The sequence below is a fragment of the Fistularia commersonii genome, chromosome 5, assembly GCF_037954325.1.
Source record: "Fistularia commersonii isolate RoL2024-O1a breed Wild chromosome 5, RoL_Fcom_v1.0, whole genome shotgun sequence".
NCBI classification, from domain to species: Eukaryota; Metazoa; Chordata; class Actinopteri; order Syngnathiformes; family Fistulariidae; genus Fistularia; species Fistularia commersonii.
The window spans coordinates 276,821-301,231 of record NC_141288.1 but is presented as its reverse complement, the minus strand read 5'-3'; the positions used below and the strand labels follow the sequence as shown (position 1 = coordinate 301,231).

The 24,411-nt window shown below is 59.9% G+C and overlaps 5 protein-coding genes and 1 pseudogene across 8 annotated transcripts; 4 read left to right on the top strand and 2 right to left on the bottom strand.

The window, feature by feature from the left end:
- The first annotated feature begins 418 nt into the window (after nucleotides 1–418).
- Nucleotides 419–7,598, top strand: tbk1 (TANK-binding kinase 1). 2 transcript variants are annotated; one of them, XM_086146256.1, is made up of 21 exons: nucleotides 419–481; nucleotides 2,164–2,269; nucleotides 2,343–2,483; nucleotides 2,875–3,004; nucleotides 3,273–3,454; nucleotides 3,560–3,720; nucleotides 3,798–3,908; nucleotides 4,092–4,271; nucleotides 4,397–4,593; nucleotides 5,294–5,352; nucleotides 5,500–5,591; nucleotides 5,702–5,812; nucleotides 5,906–5,978; nucleotides 6,100–6,221; nucleotides 6,292–6,368; nucleotides 6,443–6,482; nucleotides 6,548–6,649; nucleotides 6,738–6,834; nucleotides 6,935–7,035; nucleotides 7,143–7,214; nucleotides 7,288–7,598. In XM_086146256.1, exons 2-21 carry the CDS (start codon nucleotides 2,183–2,185, stop codon nucleotides 7,325–7,327), a joined length of 2,175 nt encoding a protein of 724 aa, XP_086002382.1. In that variant the 5' UTR covers nucleotides 419–481; nucleotides 2,164–2,182; the 3' UTR covers nucleotides 7,328–7,598. The 2 variants fall into 2 exon arrangements, with proteins under 2 accessions (XP_086002382.1, XP_086002381.1); XM_086146255.1 differs by lacking the exon at nucleotides 419–481 and having other exon boundaries at nucleotides 2,153–2,269.
- Nucleotides 7,599–7,856: 258 nt separating this feature from the next.
- LOC147233730 (tripartite motif-containing protein 16-like) lies at nucleotides 7,857–9,002 on the bottom strand (annotated as a pseudogene).
- Nucleotides 8,618–14,266, top strand: gpr19 (G protein-coupled receptor 19). Its single transcript, XM_086146268.1, has 2 exons — nucleotides 8,618–10,932; nucleotides 11,038–14,266. Exon 2 carries the CDS (start codon nucleotides 11,064–11,066, stop codon nucleotides 12,240–12,242), a length of 1,179 nt encoding a protein of 392 aa, XP_086002394.1. The 5' UTR covers nucleotides 8,618–10,932; nucleotides 11,038–11,063; the 3' UTR covers nucleotides 12,243–14,266.
- Nucleotides 13,718–15,425, bottom strand: crebl2 (cAMP responsive element binding protein-like 2). Its single transcript, XM_086146270.1, has 3 exons — nucleotides 15,250–15,425; nucleotides 14,569–14,766; nucleotides 13,718–14,422 (listed from the first exon to the last, which is right to left on the bottom strand). The coding sequence occupies exons 1-3, from the start codon at nucleotides 15,262–15,264 to the stop codon at nucleotides 14,267–14,269; spliced, it is 369 nt and encodes a 122-aa protein (XP_086002396.1). The 5' UTR covers nucleotides 15,265–15,425; the 3' UTR covers nucleotides 13,718–14,266.
- Nucleotides 14,759–17,370, top strand: LOC147233727 (uncharacterized). Of its 2 annotated transcripts, XR_015106117.1 has the most exons (3): nucleotides 14,759–14,862; nucleotides 15,976–16,353; nucleotides 16,439–17,370. XR_015106117.1 is itself a non-coding variant. In XM_086146269.1 (2 exons), exon 2 carries the CDS (start codon nucleotides 16,507–16,509, stop codon nucleotides 17,059–17,061), a length of 555 nt encoding a protein of 184 aa, XP_086002395.1. In that variant the 5' UTR covers nucleotides 16,215–16,353; nucleotides 16,439–16,506; the 3' UTR covers nucleotides 17,062–17,370. The 2 variants fall into 2 exon arrangements, 1 of the variants encoding a protein (XP_086002395.1); XM_086146269.1 differs by lacking the exon at nucleotides 14,759–14,862 and having other exon boundaries at nucleotides 16,215–16,353.
- A 1,723-nt stretch (nucleotides 17,371–19,093) lies between these two features.
- On the top strand, nucleotides 19,094–24,121 carry dusp16 (dual specificity phosphatase 16). Of its 2 annotated transcripts, XM_086146266.1 has the most exons (7): nucleotides 19,094–19,273; nucleotides 19,900–20,379; nucleotides 21,153–21,291; nucleotides 21,910–22,073; nucleotides 22,158–22,317; nucleotides 22,493–22,616; nucleotides 22,700–24,121. In XM_086146266.1, the coding sequence occupies exons 2-7, from the start codon at nucleotides 20,167–20,169 to the stop codon at nucleotides 23,607–23,609; spliced, it is 1,710 nt and encodes a 569-aa protein (XP_086002392.1). In that variant the 5' UTR covers nucleotides 19,094–19,273; nucleotides 19,900–20,166; the 3' UTR covers nucleotides 23,610–24,121. The 2 variants fall into 2 exon arrangements, with proteins under 2 accessions (XP_086002392.1, XP_086002391.1); XM_086146265.1 differs by having other exon boundaries at nucleotides 19,132–19,273; nucleotides 21,910–22,317.
- The last annotated feature ends 290 nt before the right edge of the window (nucleotides 24,122–24,411 follow it).

Here is a 24,411-nt window from a genome sequence, read left to right as displayed (position 1 = left end):
GATCGCGGCTCGGGTCACGTAAGGGACGGAGCGTCAAAGGTCAAAGGTCGAGCTGGAAGTTTCGCTTCCGTTTCTCCGGGTCTCCGGTCATTACCGTAATGACGGCGGCAAACGCTCCCTTTGTCGCGGCGCCTCTGAAAGCGAACGTAGTTTAGGAAGTAAGGAAGGAGGTAGAAGCGAGAGGCCTCGTCGCTTATTCCTCGACGGAACATGGACTTTATGAGATGAGTCATCTCGATCCAAGGGCCTGTAGATTAGTGTGATATTTTCCGGAGGAGCAGGATCCAAAGTGAGATAGTAATAATTCGGCTGCTTCGCTGCCGCAGTTTCTTCTGAGAGTCGCTGCAACTGCGCTTCTTCACCAGACACTACGGTAGGAGGAGGCCACGCCCCTTTACCACTGTACGCCACCTGATTGGCCGTCTCCCGTCACGTGGCACAGGAAGCTCCTGACAGAAAGGGACTCGGCCGCGGACGGAAGGTGAGGAAATAAACAAAATGACAAACGCTCTTTATTTCACGTTAAAACGACACCCGGCGACTTTCGACGGGCCGCCGCCGCTCGGAAGGCTGACCCGCCCGGTCACGGATCCGCTCGGCCCGCGTCGTTCGGCCGCCCGGCCCGTTAGCTTGACGGGCGCCGAACGATGCGGCTCAACGACCGCCGTCGCGTCCGGAAGCGAGAGGAAGAAGGCGGCCCGCCGGCGGCGCCGCGGCTCCCCGGCCGCCCTCCGGAGCCGCCGGTGGGACCCCGTTTAACCGGGCGTCACCGCCGAGACCGAACCCCGCTCGGTGCGCTCGCCGCCCCGGGCCCCGGCGGGAAATCCCCCCCACCGCGGTGACGTCACAGGCCGAGTGACGTTAGAGCGTGGACGTGTCGCGCCGGAGGTCGTGGGTTCAACGCCCGCAGACCCGCCGTGGGTCGATAGAAGACGGAAGCGTCTTCTCGTCTGTTCGGATCGCGGCCTCCGGCCTCGGCTCGTCCGGCTCCCCGCCGGTCCTTCCAGCGGAAAGTCTCCGTGCTGAGGTTAGAAGATGAAAGATGGAGCGGGAGAACAACTTTATTTATCCCGAAGGAAATTGTTGTGCCAGAGTTTCAAGCAAAAACATAACAGTAATAGATAATAGTAGGGAGGAGGAAGAATAAGAAATACAATGAAATGTAAATTGTCTTAACTGTTAACTGTAACTACAAAGATTTGAAGATTCCCTGCAGCTGAGGGAAGAGGAATTAAAAAGTCTGATAGCCTCAGGTAGGAAAGACCTCCTGTGGCGTCCAGTGGAGCTCCTTGGTGGTATCAGTCTACGACCGAAAGAGCTCTGACAGGACGTCAGTGTCCTTGCAGGGGGTGATGGATGTTGTCCATGAAGCTGAGGAGCTTCTCTGACAGCTGCAGCACAGACTCCAGCTCCACTCCAGGACAGATCCAGCTCTCCTGATGAGCTTGTCCAGTCTGTTGGTGTCAGCTGTCTTGATCCTGCTGCCCAGCACACAACAGCGTAGAAGATGACGCTGGACACCAGTGAGTGGTAAAACATCTGCAGCATGGTCCTGCAGACGTTGAAAGATCTGAGCCTCCTGAGGAAGAACAGGCGGCTCTGACCCTTCTTGATGATGGCGTTGGTGTTCAAGGTCCAGTCCAGTTTATTGTCCAAGTGGACACCCAGGTGTTTGTAAGTGAGAAAATGAGAGGGATCTAAAGGCATCCAAAACATGTGTGTTTATATATCCATACATGTATGTTGGGACAATGGCGTCCGCTCTGTGTACAGCTCCGAGCAAACTAGTCATATTATGCAATAGCAGCTCGGTGGGTTTGCCATCACTGTGCAAATATAGCAATAGAGCAAAGAAATGGTAATGTTGCAGTAGGAGTGTTTTGGGTGAGGCTGGAGGCTGAGCACCGTGCAAGGCGGCTGGCTTCGCTCACAATGGAGGGGGGGGGGGGGGGCACCGGTGATCAGTAATGTGGTCGGAAAGCCTTCCTGTTTATAGGAATCCACACGGCATGATAACCTCGGATCACCGCTGCGGTCGCCGTGCGCTCAGGGTCCAGATCCTGACCCAAAAAGTTTGAAGGCTGTTATCGGAATCTCGTCCGAATGTCGTCTGTAAATCCCGATTCTCGCCATTTGGGATTTTAACATCGCGATGTGTTCAAGATCACTTGCAGTCGCCGGGATGCAGAGCACCGCCAACTACCTGTGGCTGATCTCAGACCTGCTGGGTCAGGGGGCGACGGCCAACGTCTACCGGGGCCGACACAAGGTGAGGTCCTCTTCTGGGGGCGCGCCGGTCACGCCTGACCGCGGCGTAACCATGGCAACGTTGTGCGTTTCAGAAAACGGGCGACCTGTACGCCGTCAAAGTCTTCAACAACCTGAGCTTCCTGCGGCCTCTGGACGTCCAGATGAGGGAGTTCGAGGTTCTGAAGAAGCTCAATCACAAGAACATCGTCAAGCTCTTCGCCGTGGAGGAGGAGGTGGGTAACCCTGGCGCCGTCTCAATGTCTGCTTGGCAGCCATCGACGCTAAACGTCAGGGTGCGCCCGCCCAACACGTTTCTCATCACGTCTTTCACACTACAGATCAAATCTGGATTCAGTTTTGATGGATCGATACTCTCCGTTGCACTCGTTGATAAGAGCTGAGATTTTTCTGGTCGAACGAACGTAAATGTTCGGGAGGAGCAGGTCGGTCACGGTCACCGAGGGTTCCTGTCCGATCTGATGGCTCGGTTTCGATCCGATGATCCTATTCGAGAATGAAATCACGCAGGCCTTCAGCAGCAGATCTCTTACATAACCTGGAGCGATGTTTGAAACGGTGGGAGGAAGCGGCGCCTTCACAGTAAAAGCCTTTCTGTGTTTGCAGTCCAACGCGCGGCACAAGGTCCTGGTGATGGAGTACTGTCCCTGTGGGAGCCTCTACACCGTCCTGGAGGAGTCCTCCAACGCCTACGGCCTCCCGGAGGACGAGTTCCTCATCGTCCTGCACGACGTCGGTGAGGCTGTTTTATCTTGACGCAACTCTGTGGGCTGAGACCTTTCCTCAGAGGAGCTTCTGGAAGAGAAAAAGATGTCTGAATGTGCTGCCGAGGACAGGGGCCGTGCACTGATGACAAGAGGAACCGATCCATCCCTGACTCTGTGTGTGTGTGTGTGTGTGTGTGTGTGTGTGTGTGTGTGTGTGTGTGTGTGTGTGTGTGTGTGTGTGTGTGTGTGTGTGTGTGTGTGTGTGTGTGTGTGTGTGTGTGTGATGGCCGCCTGCAGTGGCGGGCATGAACCACCTGAGGGAATACGGCATCGTGCACCGCGACATCAAGCCGGGGAACATCATGCGGGTGATCGGTGAGGACGGACGCTCCGTCTACAAGCTGACAGACTTCGGCGCCGCCAGGAAGCTGGAGGACGACGAGCAGTTCGTGTCCCTGTACGGAACCGAGGAGTACCTGGTGAGGGAGCCCGGGCGTCGTCGGCGCCGTGTGGGGTTCGCCGGAGGTGGGAGTTCCAGCAGGAGGCCCAGAGTGACCTCCCGCCCTCCGTCTGCTCTGCCGCAGCATCCCGACATGTACGAGCGCGCCGTCCTCGGCAAGAAGCACCAGAAGAAGTACGGCGCCACGGTGGACCTGTGGAGCATCGGCGTCACCTTCTACCACGCCGCCACCGGCAGTCTCCCGTTCAGGCCCTTTGAGGGTCCGCGCCGCAACAAGGAGGTCATGTGAGTCACTCCAGACGTTCGGCGGGAAACGCCAACCTTCAGAGCCCGGGGGGCTGAGCGAGGTCGTCGTCTTCCAGGTACAAGATCATCACGGAGAAGCCGTCGGGGACCATCTCGGGTCACCAGAAGAGCGAGAACGGCAAGATCGAGTGGAGCACGGAGATGCCGGTGTCCTGCAGCCTCTCCAAGTCAGTGGACAATCCTTTCTTGTTGTGACGATTGAAGAACTTTGATGGGTCCGCCCCGAGTGCTAATGGAGTCGCTAACCGTTGCTGTAGCATTAGCGCCGCGCCGGGGCGCGACCCGTAGCCCCGGCTCCTTGTTTTTGTCGGCGTTCATCGTCTCGATTGTGTGTCCGTGGAAACGTCCAGGGGTCTCCAGAGCCTGCTGACCCCGGTGCTCGCCAACATCCTGGAGGCCGACCAGGAGAAGTGCTGGGGCTTCGACGAGTTCTTCGCCGAGACCAACGACATCCTGCACCGCACCGTGGTGTTCGTGTTCAGCCTGCAGCAGGCCACGCTGCACCACGTCTACATCCACAAGTACATCAAGTGAGTCCGTGGCTTCTCCACGCGTCCGCCCGGTCAGGAGAACCTCGCGGCTCCTACAGGACCAGGCGCCGGAACGTTCCTTCGGCGCTCGCTCCTAACGGCCGCCGCTCTCCCGGCGTCCGCAGGGCGGCGCAGTTCCAGGAGCTGCTGGCCCGCAGGAGCAGCATCCCCGTCCACAACCAGGAGCTGCTGTACGAAGGCCGCCGCCTGGTCCTGGACCCCAACCGCCAGGCCAAGACCTTCCCCAAGACCTCCTGCGACAACCCCATCATGCTCCTCAGCACCGAGTCCCTGGCCACCGTGGGGCTGATCTTCGAGGATCGTAGGTGGAACCGCCCGTCCGACCGGCTACTGGGGTCCAGGACCCGACCCGGAGCAGAACTTAGACCTAGACGGGCCTCGCTGTCATGGTGTCTGCAGCAGGCGTGTGCACATGTTGCACAGGCCTCATCTGTCCTCTCCAGTGCTGGACTGATATCAGTCAGGTGCAGCTGGCTGGGGGCGCTTTAGTCAACAGTTCCACTGCGGCGCCGGGTGGGTGGTTTGTTTCATATCTGATTGGGGTTTCGACTCAAAGAGCATCCGAACAGGTTGGAAGCGCAGCGGTGGGCGGCGTGTGTGACGTGAGCGGCGGAATATGCATTTCCAGGTACATCATGCCTGGACGTCTGGATGTGCAGACGTGGCTGAGCAGCCGACAATATTTAGATGAACGGTGTTTACTGGATTACATTTAGTTTCCAGAGGCATCGAGTATTACCCGTGAAGAAGGCTTTTACAGTTTAAGTCTGATGCTGCTGCAGAACCCGGTGGTCCAGCAGGGTGAACGGGCCATGGTGGCGGTGGTGCTGGTGGTTGGGGTCCTACAGAGCCTCCTGGCCCGACACACAAGGTTTTCTGTCCCGGATGGTTCCTCCTCTGTCACCATCCAGTCGGACACTCATGTATTTCATGTTTCAGGAGATAGACATGTCAAACTGTGACTGTGTGTGTGTATGTGTGTGTGTGTGTGTGTGCGACAGCCAGTCCCCCGAAGGTGCAGCCACGCTACGACCTGGACCTGGACGCCAGCTATGCTAAGGTACGACGCCGGCCTAGCTCAGCTCTCCGGGGCCCTGGCGGCCGCACGGAACCGCAAGGCTCCGTGAAACTAGAACCTTGAAAGGTGTCCTCAGGTGAGGACCGCTCTCTGGGATCTTCTGGCCGACCTTTCCATCTGCACCCCCAGACATTCGCCGGAGACGTGGGCCACCTGTGGAAGACCTCCGAGTCTCTGCTGGTGTATCAGGAGCTCGTTCGGAAAGGAGTCCGCGGCTTAATGTGAGTTTTATTTCATCTTCTGGAGACAAACGTCACTTCTTTCGTCTAAGTCTGTGTGTGTGTGTGTGTGTGTGTGTGTGTGTGTGTGTGTGTGTGTGTCTGTGTGTCAGAGAGCTGACCAAGGATGACTACAGTGAGATCCTGCACAAGAAGGCCCAGGTCTTCCACCTGGTGGACCTCTGCACGCAGATGCCGGAGAAGAGCCTGCAGCTGTGCATGAGGTTTCTTCTCGGCCTTCTCGCTCAGACAGGAGCCCCCCCGCTGACCTCTCACCCCCGCTGACCCCTCACCCCCGCTGACCTCTCCCCCCGCAGGTCAGAGGTCCTGATGCAGGCCGTCTCCTCCGAGTACGACGAGATCTCGGACATGCACAAGAAGGTTCTTCGAGTGAGTCCTCCTTTGTTTCCGTAGCAACCCACGGTTGTCGCCGGAGCTCGAGCCACGCTGAGTTGTTTGTCGGACGGTTGCTATGGCGATGCCAGTTGTTTTTCTTTTGTACAACTTGCAGATCTCCAGCTCGTTGGAGCCGATTGAGCGGACGACTCTCGACATGAAGAGCAAATTCCTGCCCGGAGGTCTGATGACGGACAGCTGGACGCAGCAAGTGGGGACGCACCCGGAGGACAGGAAGTACGTCAGTGTGTGTGTGTGTGTGTGTGTGTGTGTGTCATGAGCCTCTCTGATCATCTTGTTTCCTCAGCGTGGAGAAGATCAAAGTGCTGCTGGACGCCATCACCACCATCTACCAGCAGTTCAAGAAGGACAAAGCCGAGCGCCGTAAGTTCCCCCGGCGCGACCTCTCAGCGACCTCCGAGTGACCTCTGTGTTCTCACGCCGCTCTCCTCCCTCAGGTCTCCCCTACAACGAGGAGCAGATCCACAAGTTTGACAAGTAAGTTCCTCGGTTCCTGCCGGGCCTCCTGCCCCGGGGTTCTGACGGCGGCGTCTTCTCGGCAGGCAGAAGCTGGTTCTCCACGCCAGCAAGGCCCGCTCGCTGTTCACCGACGAGTGCGCCATGAAGTACCGCCTCTTCATCTCCAAGAGCGAGGAGTGGATGAGGTGGAGCGACACGCTAAGCCGAGAAACACCGATGGGACGGCGGGCCCGCCGAGCGCGCGCTCAACACGTGTGCATGTGTGTCGTACAGGAAGGTCCACCTGGTCCGGAAGCAGCTGCTGGGACTGTCCGGTCAGCTGATCAGCTCGGAGAAGGAGGTGACCCTGCTGCTGGAGCGAGCCATGAAGGTCTGTGTGGGATTCACCTCTTTGTCGGTGGCCCCGGAGGTCTGGCGGTGACCTTGCTGTGACCTTGACCTTGCTGTGACCTTGACCTTGCGCTCCGCAGCTGCAGGAGCAGCTTCTCGCCAAGATCCTTCCTCTGGTGTCCAGCGGGATGAATCCCCCGGCCTACCTGAGCCAGAACACGCTGGTGGAGATGACGCTGGGGTGAGACCTTCCTCCTCCGCCAACGGAGAACATTGACGGAAACCTCCAAGTCGTGACTTGACGGACGTGTGTGTGTGTGTGTGTGTGTGTGTGTGTGACTGTCCCAGGATGAAGAAGCTGAAGGATGAGATGGACGGCGTGGTGAAGGAACTGGCCGAGAACAACAACTTCCTGGAGAGGTGAGACCCCCCCCCCGCCACACGCTGATGATGTCATCATGATGTCATCACAGGCGTCCCCTCCTGTGTCCAGGTTCAGCACGCTGACGCTGGATGGCGGGCTGCGGGGGTGAGGATGTGGGCGGAGCCAGGACGTGGGCGGAGCCTCACCCCTGTAAATACCGTGTGTAAATAAGGTGCTTTTGTACAAAGACTCGGCCTCGGAGGACGAGCGGCGAGCAGAAGCTGCGTCCGCCCTGCTTCCTGTGGCCTTCAAGACGCCACGGCCTCCGCCAGGTTGCGGGAGGTGGATCTGTGAGCGGCGTGTCTGACGCTCGCCGGTTCCTCCTCGGTCACCTGACCGTCATTCTGATCCAGATTGTAAATAAAGCCACTTCCAGAGAAGATCCCTGATGATTGACAGCTGAGGACCTTCTGTTGCCTGTCGGAGATGATGGATGTTGTCTTCCCTAATCGTGAAGAGCTGCCCGTACCAGGCTGCTGTGTGTGTGTGTGTGTGTGTGTGCGCGTGTGTGTTACAGCTGTCCATCATCTGACCCTTCACACTGAGGGACTACTTCCTCTGCAGTCGACCTGCTGCTTTTGGACTGCGAAGGAAGGCGTGGAGATCACGTTGGCGGCGGGTTTGGTTCTGATCTGGGAAGGAGGAGGTGTTTATTGAGAGCAAACAGGTCAAAGGCGAAACCGGGTGGCGGCGGCGGCGGCGGCGCCGTGGTTCTAAGGTTCCCGCCTTCTTCTCACTGCGCGTTGTGTTTGAGGCGCACGAACTCGGCCGTGGCCCCGGGGGCGTAGTTGAGGCCCAGGCCGGCGTGGAGCGGCTGCGTGAAGGTGGTCTGGACGCGGTGCAGCAGGGTCATGGTCCCGCCCACGCTGTAGAAGGCCAGGACCCCGGCCCGGTGGTCCAGGTAGACCCCGACCCTGGAGGGCCGCGGGCCCGACACCACCGACTGGACCTTGTTGTGCCAGAACTTGTACCTCTCCTGGTTGCAGTCCAGAGCCCAGGACTTGTCGTTCCAGCCGAACTCGCTCTCCTCGCCGGCCCGGCTCAGGGTCCTGTAGGCCACGGCGATGTAGACCCTCCAGCCGCTCCAGTCCACCTCCCAGTAGCAGCGTCCGCTCAGACCCTCCCGGCTCAGGACCTGCCAGTCGTCGGCGAAGCGGTCCCGGTGCTGGCCGTACGGCTGCTGCTCCCGCACGAAGGTCACCCTGCGGTCGCCGTTGGACAGCAGCAGCCAGGTGTTGGCCGAGTCGGGGTCCAGGGTGATCTGGCGGGAGAACTTCAGGAAGCCGGCCCTGGTCCCGGGCTCGGGGACGTCCGCCGAGAGGTCGGTCCGGGCGTCCCTCAGGAGGTCCAGGAGCTGGTCCCGGGCCTCGGTCAGGGCCGCCGTCACGCCCTCGAAGTAGCGTCGGGGGCGTGCGGGGGGGGGGCCGGGCCGAGGAGAGCGGCGGCTCGCCGCCGGACGGCAGCTTCAGGCGGGCGATCTCCAGCTCCAGCTCCTCCTGCAGCGCTCGGACACGGCCCACCTCCGTCTCCCGCTGGAGCGTGATCTTCCGCCTCACCTCGCCGCGCCTGCTCTCCAGCAGGCCGACGAGCTGGTCCAGAACCTCCCGGCTGTCCTTCAGCGCCGCCTCGGCCGACGCGTCGATGGCCCTCAGCTCCTCCCGCAGCGCCTCCGCGTCCCTCTCCTTGTCCTCGATTCGCTGGCGGACGGCTCGCCGGCGGGCCTCCGGCCTCCCGCCTCTCCTGGCCGCTTCCGCCTCGGGGTCCTCGACCTGTCTGGTCTCCATGGCGACCGAGGACGAGGGCAGAAGGTCCGTTCTCCGGGTCGGAGCCGCCGCCGCTCTTACAAGGTGGCGCGAGCGGCGGCTTCACAGGGACGTCACACAGCCGCCGCTCCCGCCGGCGACATCACAGCGGCTCCGGGTCCGAGGAGGACGGAGCCCGGGACGTCTGCGTCTTCTCGCCGAGGAGACGGGCGAGAAGGTCGGGGGTCGTGACCTCACGAGACGGTTCCGGGCCCAGAGATCTTCTGCGGCCGGTCTCGGCGCCGAAGCTCCTCCTCGGGTTCCCGTTATATCAGAGTTTTCCGCGTGACGCGCGTCGGCCAATGAGAGGGCCCTCCTCCCCTCCCCCCGCCGCCGACCGTCTCCCGTGGCAACCGGCCTGTTGGAAAATCACCGTCTCCTCTGCGCTGCTGTTGCCATGGCGATGTGCTGCGACAGCATCCCCGTCAGCTGGAGACGTCTCCTCTCAAAGAGCGGAAGGTCAGAGGATCACGTGACCCGACCGCCGACGTTCCCTCGACGTGTCCGGAGGAGGAACCTCCGAGGAACCTTCTCAGCTCGGCCCGGGAGAACCTTCCTTAAAGGTTCTCTCATGTAAGGTAGACCTTCTGCCGGTGACGGATGGTCTCCGGAACGTTGGCCCCGCCGTGGTCCCGGAACCCTGAGGAGCTTCGGTGGAACGTTCTCTCCTCACACGGCCTGTCAGGACTCTCCAGAGGTCGCTGGAACGCTTCCCCAAGGGCTTCACAAGATGTTCTCCAAACCTCTGGAGATGTCTGAGGAACCTCGGGGGAACCGGCTGCTCTTCTCAGGTTCTGTAAAGGTGACGGGACGGGTCGGGCTGGCAGGTTCTCCCGGGGTTCCACCAGAACATTTGGGTTCTCAGAAGGTTCTCCACCTTCAGTAACACCAGAACACAGAGAGAGAGAGTGTGTGTGTGTGTGTGTTTTATTTTGTTTTATTTTGACCGGAAGTGTCCTCCGGGAGGACATCCTGCTCCCCCGCCTCCGCGGACGCGCAGCCCCCCCCCCCCTCCCCCCTCCGCGCCGCTCGGAGCCGCGGACGCGCATCTGATCGGCGGCTCCGGGACGTGAACGGCGGGATCCGAACCGGTAAGACGCGGTCCGGGAGAGTCCGGGACTCTGGAGGGACGTCGAGCCGAAGGTCCGCCGGAACCGGTGACGTCACAGTCTCGACCGAAGCAGCCGGGACCGTCAATAGTCGGCGATCGGGCTCCGGTGACTCACCGGATCGGAACCGGGATTCGGATCGAACCTTGAGGTGAATTCGGCGAGGTAGCCGGAGTTTCCGGTCCGCGGGCCGGACGGCGATCGGAGCCGAGACGTCCATCAAACGCCCGCCGCCGTTTACCGACCGTCCTTTTCAAACGGAGAGGAAACAAACGCGAGCCCGACCGGTACCGACCGGCCGGATCATGGAGCGTCCCGCTCCGTCCGCCTTCGGTCCGGATCCCGAATCCGGACTCCGCAGCCGGGCCCGGTCCCCGGGGCCCCGGGACCGATAATCACATCGGCTGCTGCGAGACCGTCGCCATGGAGACGAGCAGCGGGAGGACGGAGCGGCCCGACCTTCACCGGGTCGCGGGGCTTCAGTGCCGCGGAGAAACTCGATGCTTGTAGCTTCTCGTCAAACATCTGCTTTCAGCGTCGCTCCAGACCTCTGCTGAGAAGACCGGTGCAGACAGGACCATTGGTGAAGGACTGCTAGTGTGAAGACCACTAGTGAGAGGACTGCTAGTGAGAAGACATCTGGTAAGAAGACTACTAGTGAGAAGACCAGTGCAGACAGGACCACTGGTGAGAGGACCACTCGTGAGAAGACCACAGGTGAGAAGACCAGTGCATCGAGGACCACCGGTCCCCAACCACCGAGCGGCAGGACCTCCGGCCCGGCGTCCGGCACCTTCTCCCGTGTGGGTTCAGCTCCTCCCTGCTCAGGGTTTTTGTCCTTTATCAAGAAGGTCGGTCGCTTGAGTTGATGCTAACAGGCTAACGCGCACGTGTTTGTGTCCGTACAGCTGGTCGTCGTGGCGACGGCGGGACGATGGTCTACCCGTCGGCGCACGCGGCGGGCGCCGACCCGTCGCTCCCTCGGACCCACCGGACGACCTTCAACCTGTCGGAGGGAGGGAACCTGACGGCGGCGCTGAGCGACGGCGAGGTGGCGGCGCTGGGGCTGCTGCTGGCGGCGCTGTGGCTGGTGTCGGTGTCGGGGAACGCGCTGGTGTGCCTGGTGGTCCGACGCAGCCGCCGCTCCCAGTCCACCACCAACTACTTCGTGGTGGCGGTGGCGGCGGGCGACCTGCTGCTCAGCCTGGGCTGCGCGCCCTTCCTGCTGCTGCAGGTGGCGGCGGGCGGCTGGCCGCTCGGCGCCGCCGCCTGCGGCGCGGTGCGTTACCTGCAGCACCTGTGCCCCGGCGTGCAGGTGTACGTGCTGCTGTCCATCGCCGTGGACCGCTTCTACACCATCGTGTTCCCGCTCAGCTTCAAGGTGTCGCGCGAGAAGGCCAAGAGGATGATCGCCGCCTCCTGGCTCCTGGACGCCGCCCTGGTCTCGCCCTGCGTCTTCTTCTACGGCTCCTCGGACGCCGGGCGCTGCAACTTCTTCCTGCCCGACAGCTGGGCCGGGGTCTCCTACGCCGCCCTGCACCTGCTGCTGGGCTTCCTGGTCCCCGGCGGCCTCGTGCTGACCTTCTACCAGCGGGTGGTGAGACACATCTGGAGGATCGGCGCCGACGGACACTCGGTGCGCCGCACCGCCAACATCGTCCCGCGGACCAAGGTGAAGACCATCAAGATGTTCCTGGTGCTGAACTGGGTGTTCTTCCTCACCTGGACGCCGTTCTACGTGGCCCAGCTGTGGCACCCCAGCGAGGCCCAGGGCCCCGGCAGGGACGGCCGGCTCTTCTTCGCCGCCGTGGCCTGGATCTCCTTCAGCTCGGCGGCGTCCAAGCCCACGCTCTACTCCGTCTACAACGCCAACTTCAGGCGCGGCATGCGGGAGACCTTCTGCATGTCCTCCATGAAGTGTTACCGTAGCAACGCCTACACCATCACCGCCAGCTCCCGCATGGCCAAGAAGAACCACGTGGGCGTGGTGGACCTGCCGGTTCAGACCAAGGCGCTCGCCAAGGACGCCGTTTACGAGACCTTCGACCGCGAGGCCAAGGAGAAGAAGGTGGCGTGGCCGAGCGGCGCCAACCCCCCCAACACCTTCGTCTGACCCGCGGCACGCTTGGCGCGGGTGAGCTAGCCGGCACGGCGCCCCTCCCCGCAGAACGGATGCTGTCCGTCGGATCGAAGGGCTTCTTTCTTACGTCGCAAACCCTCCGCCGGACGCCGCCGGACGCCGCGGGCGTCTTCGCGTTTTAACGTCCGGAGAGGCGAAGAGGTCGTTTTTAGACGTCGGACTGTAAAACCGCAGCTTCTCGTTAGCTTTGGCTAGCCGACAGCCGCCCGCTCCGAAACACACCGCCTTAGCGTGCACGTGGTAGAAGCTGATGTTAGCACCGGGTCAACAAACCCAAAACCATTCGCTTTGCTAAGTTAAGAGTCCTGTCAGCTAACTAGCTAAAGACGTAAAGGCCATTTTGGCGGCTGACGACAGCGACGTCCCCCCTGCCGAGGAGACGTCGGTCCTTCCGTCAGGAAGCCGGCGAGAAGGTGAACGACTGAGAACCTCCAGCTGGGTGAAGGTCAGCGATGAAGATGTGGAGACTCTCCTGGTCCCGGCCCGTGGGACTGAACCCTCAGCCTGAGATGAATGTCTGGGATCTCTGAAGAAGACGACCGACATCGGGGTTCAGTCGAGAGCCTGTTAGCCGGTGCGGCTAATATCCCCGAGTGACCTGTGGAGGCCGTTTCCTCCTTGGGCCGGATGTTTGTCCGACCATCAGGATGTTTCTCCGCGTTGGCGGGAAGAAAGAGGAAGGGAAAGTCAGAAGGCGGAGAACATCTCCGTCTGCCGGAGGACCATAAGGGCCGGTGGTTGCGACCGTCTTCTGGGTAAACTGGAGGCGAACGCTTCTTTTTCCTGCCGGCTGGAAACTCCTTTCTAGATTTCATTCTTCTTTCCAAGCTTTTATTTTCCAAACCTCTTCCATCTTCTCCTTCTAAGACTCGTTCCTTTCCTCCAACTTCGCCTGCTTTGCTCCTTCCTGGGCTCGCAGATCCTTCCGGCTCCACAAGGAAAGGCCGACTCTGACCTCGGTCCTCCCCGCTGTCCACTTTACCTTCTGGATTATTAGACAAGAGGTCGAGGAGGAGCTGAGACGGCTCGGACCCGGACCGAGGAGGGCCGGAGAACATCTGGGTGGAAGGATGCTGAGGTTGGTGGATGCAGGCGAGGACAGGGAGGTGGAAGGTGTGAGAGGAGGGCCAGCGTGATCGGCCGGGTTTTAGACGGAGGCGGGTGATTGGCCGCGGGTGATTGGCCGCGGGTGATTGGCCGCGGCCTCCGGGCGAAGCCGCAGACAGGAAGTGGTTTCTAAAGGCGTCTGTAAATCCTGGCCCCCGAGAACCAGCTGGAGGTCAAGACGGCAGGGGGAGCCGAGGAACCGGCGCAGGGATCCCTCTGGGGTCGGAGGGGCCGGGCTCAGGCGGTCGCGTTCCCGAGCCTGCTGAAGCGCCGCTGACCGTCCGGGGCCGAGCCCGCCGCCTCCGGCCGGCGCTACAAAGCAAGGGCTCGCCATTCAAAGATTTTTTTCAACAAAACTTTATTGATTTATTACACAAACAAAGAAACCTTCGGACACATCTTTAAGAAAGTGCTTTCTTGCCGCTGAGTCAGGTGACCTTCATCCCACGCGGCCTTTCCTCCAAAGCCGGGGCTCGTCTTCCTCTGCGACAGGCGGTTCGAAAATATAAATACATAGCAGGCTTCGCGCCGCCCCGTCAATAAAGACGCCCGACCTCCAGGCTCAGAGGGTCTGCTTTCGTCCGCCTGCGGTGGTGAGACGCCTCACCTGAGCAGGTTCTCCCTCACCGAGGAAACTAAGAAAGGAAGCCGATGAAGGGATATTTTAGTTTGCCATCTGCCGGGTGGAGTTATTTTGATGTTTCTGTCCAATAAATATTCTGAACATTAGCAACGAGCCCCTGCTGGTTTGTCCTCCGCACTCTGAGGGAACATCTAGTCTGAAACGAAGGCGGACACGGGGAACCTGCGGGATCATCGAAATAAAGCCCGCAACTAAACGCACATTGCTGCCGCTCAGGTCTTTGGATCCTCCGCCCCCCTTCTCCCCCTCAGCCCTGGCTGTTGCTGCTGATGGTGTTCTTGCTGCTCTTGGGCGTCTTGGTGCTGCTTCCTCCGGCCGGCAGCTTCTGCTCGTCCCCGGTGAGAAGAGCCTTGATCTCGGACGGGATCTTCCCCTGGTCCATGGCAGAACACCACTGCTTGTACTACACACACACACACACACACACACACACACACACACACACACACACACACACAAGATCACCGTCATTAGGAACACAACTGCTTAGTGTGTGTGTGTGTGTGTGTGTGTGTGTGTGTGTGTGTGTGTGTGTGTGTGTGCTCTAACCATCTCCAGCTCCTCCCTGAGTGCACAGATGGCCCTCTCCTTGCTGGACACCAGCTCCTCCAGGTACTGGTAGCGCAGCTTCTTCCGTGCGCGGCACTCCCGTGCACTCTGCCGGCTGCGCTCCAGCTTGGCCTTCAGGTCGATCTTGGCCGGTTTGCGTCCGCGTTTCCCGGGTTTCTTCACCTTCCCGGCCACCATCTGCCGGGGAGAGGAGACCGTCAGCTCCTTCTCGGCCAGCGGGCCGGAAGCAGCCGCGCCGCGTCGGGGGAGCGTCGACAGATTCACGGTCACATGGTAACTTATTGTGACGTCTTAAATATGAAGTAATCTATTACTCTAGGGAGCGTAGAGGAGAAGGAGCTGCGCATTTAAGTGAAAGCACAGAGACGACTCTCGCTGCTCCTCTTCCTCCTCCTAGCATTAGCCTGTCAGCCCCGCTGCTAGCATTAGCCTGTCAGCCCCGCTGCTAGCATTAGCCGGTTAGTCGCGGCCGCCCCTCCGCCCTCTTCGGCCTTCCTCGGCCCTCCTCCGCCCCGCACGCAGGTTCAGTTCAGTTCGGAACTAAAGCCTCCGAAGACGTCGGGCTATTTAAACGTCGACAAAAACACCGACGGGAGACGCGGGTTTGTGTCCGGACCTCCGGGACCGCGGGCCCGCCGCCCAGCGGCGGCTCCCCCTCACCTTGTTGTCGTCCATGTTGCTCTCGGCTAACCCGCTAGTAGCCGTTAGCCTCGGGCAGCCAAACACCGCGGGACTGGACGGCAGAACCCGTCCGGACGAGACTTCTGGGCTCAGGCGACGCACTCGAACAGCGGCTGTTTACTTCCGGCTTCCCGCTGACGTCAGCACCTACGTCACGTCCGCTTTTTTTTCCACCTCGGTCCAAACTTTATTGCCTGGAAGAGGGGCTGCGGGGCTGCGGGGGAGGTGACCGGTGGACTCCGTGACGGAGGAGGATACGGAGAATAGCTGGGATGGAGAAGGTTGAAGGGAAAAGAAGATCAAAACTTTATTGCCAAAAGTAAACAAACACAGCGAGTGAAAAACAGGAAGTGAAAGGCTGCGTAGAAAATACCTACAATGTAAAAATGTCACATTTGTATTGAAGTCGCATTTAAATGACAGATTACGAATTATTACCCCCTCCATTCAATCCATCTGAGAATACCTGCAGACACGGACGGAGGCAGGGATGGAGCAGCAACCCAGACTATATACTGTCTGTTCTAGAGATCTTTCCTCCTGCACCAATTTAGGTCATATTCTGGAATAGAATACAATAGAAACACCTGAATGATCTCAGGTTGGGAAGTTATTCTAATAATCTTCTTTTCGTTATTGTGTGACAGCAGCAAAGTGACAGGATAACATTCATTATAAATGTATTGTCATGTGTTTATTGCAAAGGTGTGCGGATAACGTGAGCAGGGGGTCATTTAAGAACGCCGCCGGTCAGCCGATACCAAGGACGACGGTCACAGGATATAGATATCATCTGCATGCAATATGTGCAGCCTCCGGCGTACTCTGCCCAACCACTGGGATACTCAACCTTAATATGACATGTTGTCCGCTGTCAGCTGGGCTCCATGTGAGCAGAAAACGTACGGTGGTTAATGAGGACTGAGTGAACCGGCCGCTGGATTAAAGATGACCTTTAGAGTCACGTCCACCTTAACGGTCCCCATCCTCCCTCCGAGAGGCCAGAAGAGTCCAAACGTTGGAAGAAGGGCAAAGGGGAGAAAAGTGAATCTTCACAGGTGTGAAACACCTGTGACCTGTGAGGTGAGCACACACACACACACACACACACATCACACAAGGCCTTGTGAAGTGACATCACAGCTGGGTGTGTGATGACCTCACGCAGGTCCTGACAGCAGCAGCTTCTTTAAAAGGGTGGTGGCTCCGGGGCGGCCCGGAGGAAGAGGAGGCTCGATGGTCGGCGGCCCCTTCCCACCGCAGGACGCCCAATGGCGGCTCCTCAGACACGGCCTCCTGAGCGAGGACCTGGTCAGGCACGTGGTCGGGAACACGGTGGGGATCTTGGCCAACGCCGTGGTTTACGGTCTGTTCAAAAACACCCCCAAGAAGAGCAGGAACTCCTTGAAGTTCAAGGACCTGCTGGCCCTCACGGCCCGGGTGACGGAGAGGGCCCTGGACCAGCTGGCCGCCTCCGTCGTCTCCGCCCGCCGCCCCCTGAAGGTGAGGAAGATCACCAAGGCCGTGACCAGGAAGCTGCTGAAGGTCTTCGGCTCCCCGGAGCAGCTGTGGAGCGCCGCCCTGGCGCCGGACCAGACGGCGCTGGAAGACGCCGTCGTCTCACACCTGAGGACCCAGCTGGATTCCCTCCGAGACCCCGGGCCCAAAGCGTGCAGGATGTGGAGGCTCTTCAGGAGGGCGGCCCCGAACCCGGGGCGGCCGGGGCCGTCGGGGCCGCCGGGGCCTCGGCCGGCCGGCCGCCAGCACCCCCCGCCGGAGGGGAGGCAGTGACGGGTGTTACACTTCAACGCCAGAGGACATGCTCTGTCGGCGCTGAAGTTCTTCTACACTCCAGCTGTAGCACCGCCGTCCGGTCTGGAGCGCAAAGCCCTTCAGCGGCTCTCGGCCCGCCGGTCTCGGCGCTCCAGATCAGGACTTCCTGTCTTTGGTAACGGTCTCCTCCTGAGGGCGGCTCTGCTGTCGCCTCGTGGCCACTGATGGGAAGTCTCAACTCGGACCGCAAATACAGGAAGTACTGCGGGTTTACTGCAGTACAAGTACACACTCGGTTGTTTGGCTTCACTGAGGTACGTGAACACACCAACCCTGAGCGCTAATAAAAGCTGCAAACACCCATCGCTGCCCAGTCACTGGTCTGGCTTTTCAACCACTGTGTGTGTTGTAGATGTTGTAGAACCCATGAAGATGTAGTTGCAGCGAGATGTCAGCCTGCCTCGACATCCCGCCGTCATGTTTTGCTTGCCAGATGCTGCTGTCCTCCGTGACAGTAAAGATGGACTTATTTATACACGTACAGTTACTTAGAGATGGAGTTACTTATAGACGTACAGTTTATTTCCACATGTTGGAGTCACTTCACTTTATTTACATCTTCTTTGTATTTTTGATTCATTTTGTGTTACCTTTAGTTATACATTTTGTTTTCTGATCTGCTTCGTGGCCTCCGGTTGCCCCCCTGGGGACAAATAAAGTTTATCTGCCCAGGATCGGGATGCCGAGCCTCCGCTGGACGGTCATCATGCCAGACTTGGGACTCCAGATGGGGGTTCCTCCAGGCTGAAACCCGGCGGGCTCCTTCCTCTCCCGATTTCCCGTCCGATTGTGACGTCACGCCCGATAGATCGTCATGGCAACCAATAGCCGACCACGTTGACGCCGAGAGCGTGGACCGGGCCCCGGAGCAACGGCCCGGACTATTACCCAGAGGCTGACGTCGGTGTACCGGTCGTGGCCCCCCAGGGAGGTTCTCTGAAGGCCCGACCTCTCGCCGGCCTGCTCGGCCTTCCGTGCTGATCCTCCGCCACGGAAAGCCTCTCCTCTTCCTCACCTCCGCTGGTCTCGCGTCCGTCCGCCCTCGTCCTTCGCGTCCCGCCGCTTCTCACACCCGCTGCTCCCACGGAGGAACCTTAAGACCGGAAGCAGCGTTTCCATGGTAATGTCTCACGCACGCACACACACACACACACACGCACACACACACACACACACAGTTGGAACCGAAGCGTGTGAGACAGAGAACTTTCGTCCGCAAAGTGGAACGGATGGAACGTCTAAAAGCAAGGAGCCTTCCTACACGATCACCTTCATAACCGGCTGCAGCAGAACATTCCTGGTTCTCAATGTTCTCAATGTTCTCCACGTTCTCTGCACAGATACATTCAGCAATGAGTGTTGTGTAGTAGCTCCGGGTTCATCGCTTGAGAGGAGCCTCCTCTTAGAGGTTCTGAGGAGGCATTCTTTACTTCTCAGGGCTCCTTCTGACTCCTCAGTGCTTCCAAACACTCCTCCTTTCACCCAGTACTCCTCAGTACTCCTCAGTACTCCCCAGTACTTCCCATACTTCCCAGTACTCCCCTCACTACTCCCAAGTGCTCCCCAGTACTTCCCAGTACTCTCCTCAGTACTCCCCAGTAATTCTTACACTTCCCAGTACTCCCCTCAGTACTCCCTAGTACTTCCCATACTTCCAAGTACTCTTCAGTACTCCTCAGCACTTCCCATACTTCCAAGTACTCCTCAGTACTCCCCAGCACTTCCCATACTTCCCAGTACTCCCCTCAGTACTCCCTAGTACTTCCCATACTTCCAAGTACTCTTCAGTACTCCTCAGCACTTCCCATACTTCCAAGTACTCCTCAGTACTCCCGTCAGTACTCCCCAGCACTTCCCATACTTCCCAGTACTCCCCTCAGTACTCCCTTGTACTTCCCATACTCCCCAGTACTCCTCAGTACTCCCCAGTACTTCCCAGTACTCCCCGGTCGCGGCTCCTTTAAGACGCACGCGCGCTCCACCGGATGACGCCATGGGTTTATTTTTACCGCGGTGACCTCATCGCCCGCGGCGGCAGGACGGACGGACGGACTGACTGACGGCGGGCCGCCGATCGATCTACCGAGCGGCGGGCTCGTGGGACGCTCGGATCTTCAGCTCCGTCACGAGCCACGCCGAGCGCACGCGCGTGTGCTCTCCCCTCCTCACGGTGAGTCGCGCGGCGCTCCGGTACCGGGCCGAGCCTAGGCCGAGGCCCGGGGGACCGGAGGACCGGACCGGACCGGGAGCGGGGGGTCAAGGCCGCGTGAAAAGTGTCGGCGGCCTTGCGGGCACCGACAATCGCCGAGCTCGCGGGACCGAGGCTCGCGAGCCCGCCAGCAGGAAAATGTCGCCTGAATCATCGACAGCTTTCCGGTCCTTCCGCCGACCGACCGGCCCGCTTCCGGCGGACTGTCAGCGGTCGGGGACCGGGTGGGACCGGGTGGGACCGGGTCGGACCGGGTCGGACCGGACCCGCGGCGCGGGGAACGCCGTCGTTTTCGTGGCGACGAGTTAGCGGGCGGTTAGCACGCAGCCACTTCCGGTTTGTGTTCCTTCTGGCCTGCTCACCTTTGACCCGCGTCACCCACGTGACCTTTGAAATCAAGTGATCGGACTTGCGGGCCGAGGGGGAGGATGAACTTCCTGTCAGGTGTGTGTGTGTGTGTGTGTGTGTGTGTGTGTGTGTGTGTGTGTGTGTGTGTGTGTGTGTGTGTGTGTGTATTTGTTTGAGTGTTTGTGTGTGTATGTACGTGTGTGCGTGCGTGCGCGCGCTGACTGTGTTCCTTGTCCCAGGTTCCAGGAGGAAACCAGTGATGTCATCCATCCCGTGACCTCTGACCCCCCGCGGGGCACCGGGTAGTATCTTGGGGACAGAGTCACGCGTCCTTCGCCGACCTCGTCCCCGGATCTGGTTTCGGGGCCGGGCGAAGCCCCGACTGGCCGCGGGGGTCGCGGGCCGTCGGGATGACCCGGTCCTGGGCCGGCGGCGCCAGGCCCTCGGTCCGGTGAAGGTCTACGCCGGGCCGCCTTACGTCTCGGGGACCCCCGCGGGGGCCGGGGATGGCGCGGCCCCTGGGGGCGGAGGCCCTGGTGGCCCTGCTGGAGGGGGGGCCGGAAAGGACCGTCCTCATCGACAGCAGACCCTTCGTGGACTTCAACGCCCGTCACATCCTGGAGGCCGTCAACGTGAACTGTTCCAAGCTGATGAAGAGACGCCTGCAGCAGGACAAGGTCCAGATCCACGAGCTGCTGCAGCACTCGGCCCGCCGACAGGTCAGACGCCCCGACACTGCAGGCGAGGGGTGTGTGTGTGTGTGTGTGTGTGTGTGTGTGTGTGTGTGTGTGTGTGTGTGTGTGTGTGTGTGTGTGTGTGTGTGTGTGTGTGTGATCACCCTTAGACACACGGGTCAAACTCAAGGCCCGCGGGCCAAATGTGGCCGGCGAGAACGTCTCAAAATGTCCGATTGGCTTAAAATCAACAAGTCAAAGGCGTGCATTGATCATATAGTTTCCCACCAATCACACGGATCATGTTACCAATAAACTGATGGCGTCCTTCCATTAGATCCTGGTGGATCCACATTCATGTGGAATTGAGAAATACAAATGATCCCTAAATGTCCAGGAAGAAAACCGTTGGAAGGCTGTTTTAAGAAAGATGGGAATGCAAATGTAACATGTTGGATTTGAATGAGTCATAAATTCAAAGTTATTGAACATGAAGGAGTAATTACATCCAGTTCCATTCATACCGTTACCGTTCCGTGTGGTGACCGACCCTGGCCCTGACACTGCTCCAAACATGGTTCAGGTCCTCCAGCCGTCGATCTGAGTGTCCACATGGTGGCGCCGCTGTGTTTGCTGTTCTCCAGAAGGACGTGGGTTGGAGGAACTTCCTGTTCCTGTGTTGCTTTCAGAAGAACAGCCTGTGGCCGGTCTGGCTGCTTGATATGAAACAACTGAAACTGTTTGGTGTGGTGCTTTACTGTGTGTGTGTGTGTGTGTGTGTGTGTGTGTGTGTGTGTGTGTGTGTGTGTGTGTGTCAGCTGGACCTGCGGGGGGCTCAGGAGGTGGTGGTCTATGATCAGAGCTCCTCAGATCCCTCGGCTCTGAGCTCTGACTCCTTCCTCTCCGTCCTCCTGATCAAACTGGAGAGGAGCTTCTCTTCCGTCCACCTGCTGGCAGGTACAGCCTGGGACCTCTAACTCACACACACACACACACACACACACACATATACATACATACAAACACAAACTGAGACACGCATGCATGAACAGGCTCATGCAAAAGGATTCCCTCACATTGTTCTTTCCAGGTGCAGCTTAGCAAACACTGTCTGAGCCTTCACATTACTTTACATTATTTTACTTTACATTACTTTACTTTACATTACATTATTTTACTTTACATTCCAGTCATTTTGCAGACGCTTTTATCCAAATCCACTTACAAAAAATGCAATTAAGTCACCGAAGATCCAAAGTACCAGTAGTTGGAAGTCATAAGTGACCACTCAGCCAGATAGCCGTCTCAGAACCACATACACACATACATACATACATACATACATACATACATACCTGTACATACATACATACATACATGTATTTATTTGTTTCATCGTTCATTTTTTGGGTGTTGGGGGCTGAGTGGGGTTAGTAGGGCAGTGCTTCACCAGCACTACCCACTTCCAGACGAAGAGCTCCGTGTGAACGCTCTGCTCATCAAGGCTCCCTTCATGAATCCACTTTTAATTTGGTGTGTGTGTGCGTGCGTGCGTGCGTGCGTGCGTGCGTGCAGGCGGGTTCTCCCGGTTCTCCCAGCTCTTCCCGGGTCTGTGCGAGGGGAAGTCTCCGCTGGTGTCGTCCTGCTTCTCGCAGCCGTGCCTGCCGGCGTCGTCGTGCGGCCCGACCCGCATCCTGCCCCACCTGTACCTGGGCTGCCAGAGGGACGTCCTCAACCAGGTGGGTCCAGCTTCTGTCCTCGGCAGAAGGAGGGCCGGGCGGCGTCTCCTCCCGGAGGACCTGAACCTTCCTCTGCTCCTCCAGGACCTGATGCGGCGGAACGACATCGGCTACGTCCTGAACGCCAGCAACACCTGCCCCAAACCCGACTTCATCCCCGACTCGCACTTCCTTCGCGTCCCCATCAACGACAGCTTCTGTGAGAAGATCCTGCCGTGGCTGGACCGCTCGCTGGAGTTCATAGGTGGAGGCCGTCGCCGTGTCTCTGAACCCGCTAACTCCTCCTAACGGTCCTCGTTTCCGCGGAGACCTTCGCTCCTCCGGCGTGAACCTCGCCTTCACCCGGAGCGTGGCGGCGGCGGCGGGGGCGGGGCTTCGGGGCGGCTCCTCACTGAAACCTCTTCCTGTGTCACGTTCAGAAAAGGCCAAGGCGTCCAACGCCCGCGTCCTGGTCCACTGCCTGGCGGGGATCTCCCGCTCGGCCACCATCGCCATCGCCTACATCATGAAGAGGATGGACATGTCCCTGGACGAGGCCTACAGGTCGCCCAGGTCTTGGTCTCCGACTCCCCCGCGGACGGAGCCCGTGAGGCTCGCTCACCCCCCCGCTCTGCTCTCGTCCGCAGGTTCGTGAAGGAGAAGCGTCCGACCATCTCCCCCAACTTCAACTTCCTGGGTCAGCTGCTCGACTTCGAGAAGAACATCAAGAGTCGCAGGGCCAAAGCGTCGCTCGCGGTCCATCTGGGTCCGGACCGCCGCCGGGACCCGGCCTTCGCCGCTGCGATCGAAGGCCCCGAGCGCTCCTCGGAGGCCCCTCCCCCCTCGGAGGCCCCTCCCCCCGCGGGGACCCCGTCCCCGGAGGAGCGTCTCCTGGCCGGGGCCCTGGACGCCGTGCGGCTCGGCGAGGACGGCGCCCGCATGAAACGCCACTTCTCCCTGGACATCAAGTCCCACGGCGAAGCCCCGCCCCCGGCCCGCCAGTTCGGCCCCCTGGCCGTCCCCGGGGACGAGTTCTTCAAGCCGTCGGCCTTCAAGGAGGCGGGCAAGGCGTGCCAGTTCTCTCCGGTGGCCGAGGTGTCGGAGCAGTCCACGCCCGAGCGGAGCCCCGACGAGGAGGAGGCGGCCCCTCCGGCCGCCTCGCCGAGCGGACCGTCGCGCGGCCAGCAGCGCCCGAGCCGGCCCGCCGCCGCCGCCGCCCTCAAGGGCTGGCACTCGGACATCCTGCCGGGGCCCGCCGCGGCGGCGGCGTGCTGCTCCTCCTCCTCCTCCGGCGGCCGGTACGTCTCTGAGTCCTCGCGCTTCTACTCGGCGGCGCTGGGCTGCTGCCTCGGGCCGGAGGCGGTGCGGCGACGCGGCCGGCCGAGGAGGAGCGACGGCGGCGACTCCCGGAGGAGCTGGCATGAGGAGAGCAGCTTCGAGAAGCAGCTGAAGCGCCGCAGCTGCCAGATGGAGCTGGGGGACGGGGCTCGGGCCGACCAGGGCGCCGACGCCGGGGCCAGTTTCTCAGGCAGCGTGGAAATCATACAGGTGTCCTGACCGCAGACCACGCCCCCTGTCACAGGCCACGCCCCCTGGCTGCAGACCACGCCCCCTGACCCAAGGGCGCTGGTGTCAAAGGTCACGCCTTGAAAGTCTTAGTTTTGTGGCTCGGGCGACCGCGGCGGCGTGCACGCATCATGTCGCTTCCCGCTCCGAATCGCAGGCGCCGACTGACGGCTCCTACGATGGCGTCCACGAGAACTGGACCGGGAACCTTCAGACTGCAAAGACAAACCTGAAGGAGGACTGGTCATGTGACCGGTGAAGGGGCGGGACTTTTTGTCGGCGGAGCGGTCGGTCCCAGGCGTGTGAAGGACGCCCGACGAAAGGCCTGCGGAGACCCTCCCTGATCTGCTCCTTCTGGGATCTTCGGGGATCCTCAGGATCCTCGAGGATCCTCCCGCCCTCGGACTCAGAGAGGAAGGACGTCACAGTGACCCGGAACTGGATTTGACATGTGGAAGGTGAACTTTTGTAGAAGGTCTGATGATTAAATCACGTCAAGTCTCCTCCTGTTCGCACTCGTCCATTTGTCCATCGGTCCACCCTGCCGGCTGGAGATCCATAATGGTTTAATAATTGGTCCTAATTGAATCATCTATCCATCTGGGTCGTTGTTTCTCTGCACCGAAGCCGTCATGGATGAGCAACGAGGACTCGGACCTCCTGGACGCACCGGCGCCGGCCGGCGACCCGGCCGGGAACGTCTGCTTCCCAAGTCGATCGGCCCCCTTTCTTGAGGTTTTGCAAAAATCCGTGCAAAAAGGAAGCAATGAATAAAAAATCAAGGTTTTAGATC

Coding starts and splice junctions, on each gene's coding strand:
- tbk1 (XM_086146255.1), top strand. CDS start 2,153: ATGTGTTCAAGATCACTTGCAGTCGCCGGGATGCAGAGCACCGCCAAC. Junction 6,369..6,442: donor GAAGGACAAAGCCGAGCGCC/GTAAGTTCCCCC, acceptor CTCCTCCCTCAG/GTCTCCCCTACAACGAGGAG. Junction 6,835..6,934: donor TGCTGGAGCGAGCCATGAAG/GTCTGTGTGGGA, acceptor TGCGCTCCGCAG/CTGCAGGAGCAGCTTCTCGC.
- gpr19 (XM_086146268.1), top strand. CDS start 11,064: ATGGTCTACCCGTCGGCGCACGCGGCGGGCGCCGACCCGTCGCTCCCT.
- crebl2 (XM_086146270.1), bottom strand. Junction 14,423..14,568: donor TCAGGGAGGAGCTGGAGATG/GTTAGAGCACAC, acceptor GTGTGTGTGTAG/TACAAGCAGTGGTGTTCTGC.
- LOC147233727 (XM_086146269.1), top strand. CDS start 16,507: ATGGTCGGCGGCCCCTTCCCACCGCAGGACGCCCAATGGCGGCTCCTC.
- dusp16 (XM_086146265.1), top strand. CDS start 20,167: ATGGCGCGGCCCCTGGGGGCGGAGGCCCTGGTGGCCCTGCTGGAGGGG. Junction 20,380..21,152: donor AGCACTCGGCCCGCCGACAG/GTCAGACGCCCC, acceptor TGTGTGTGTCAG/CTGGACCTGCGGGGGGCTCA. Junction 22,617..22,699: donor TCCCTGGACGAGGCCTACAG/GTCGCCCAGGTC, acceptor TCTCGTCCGCAG/GTTCGTGAAGGAGAAGCGTC.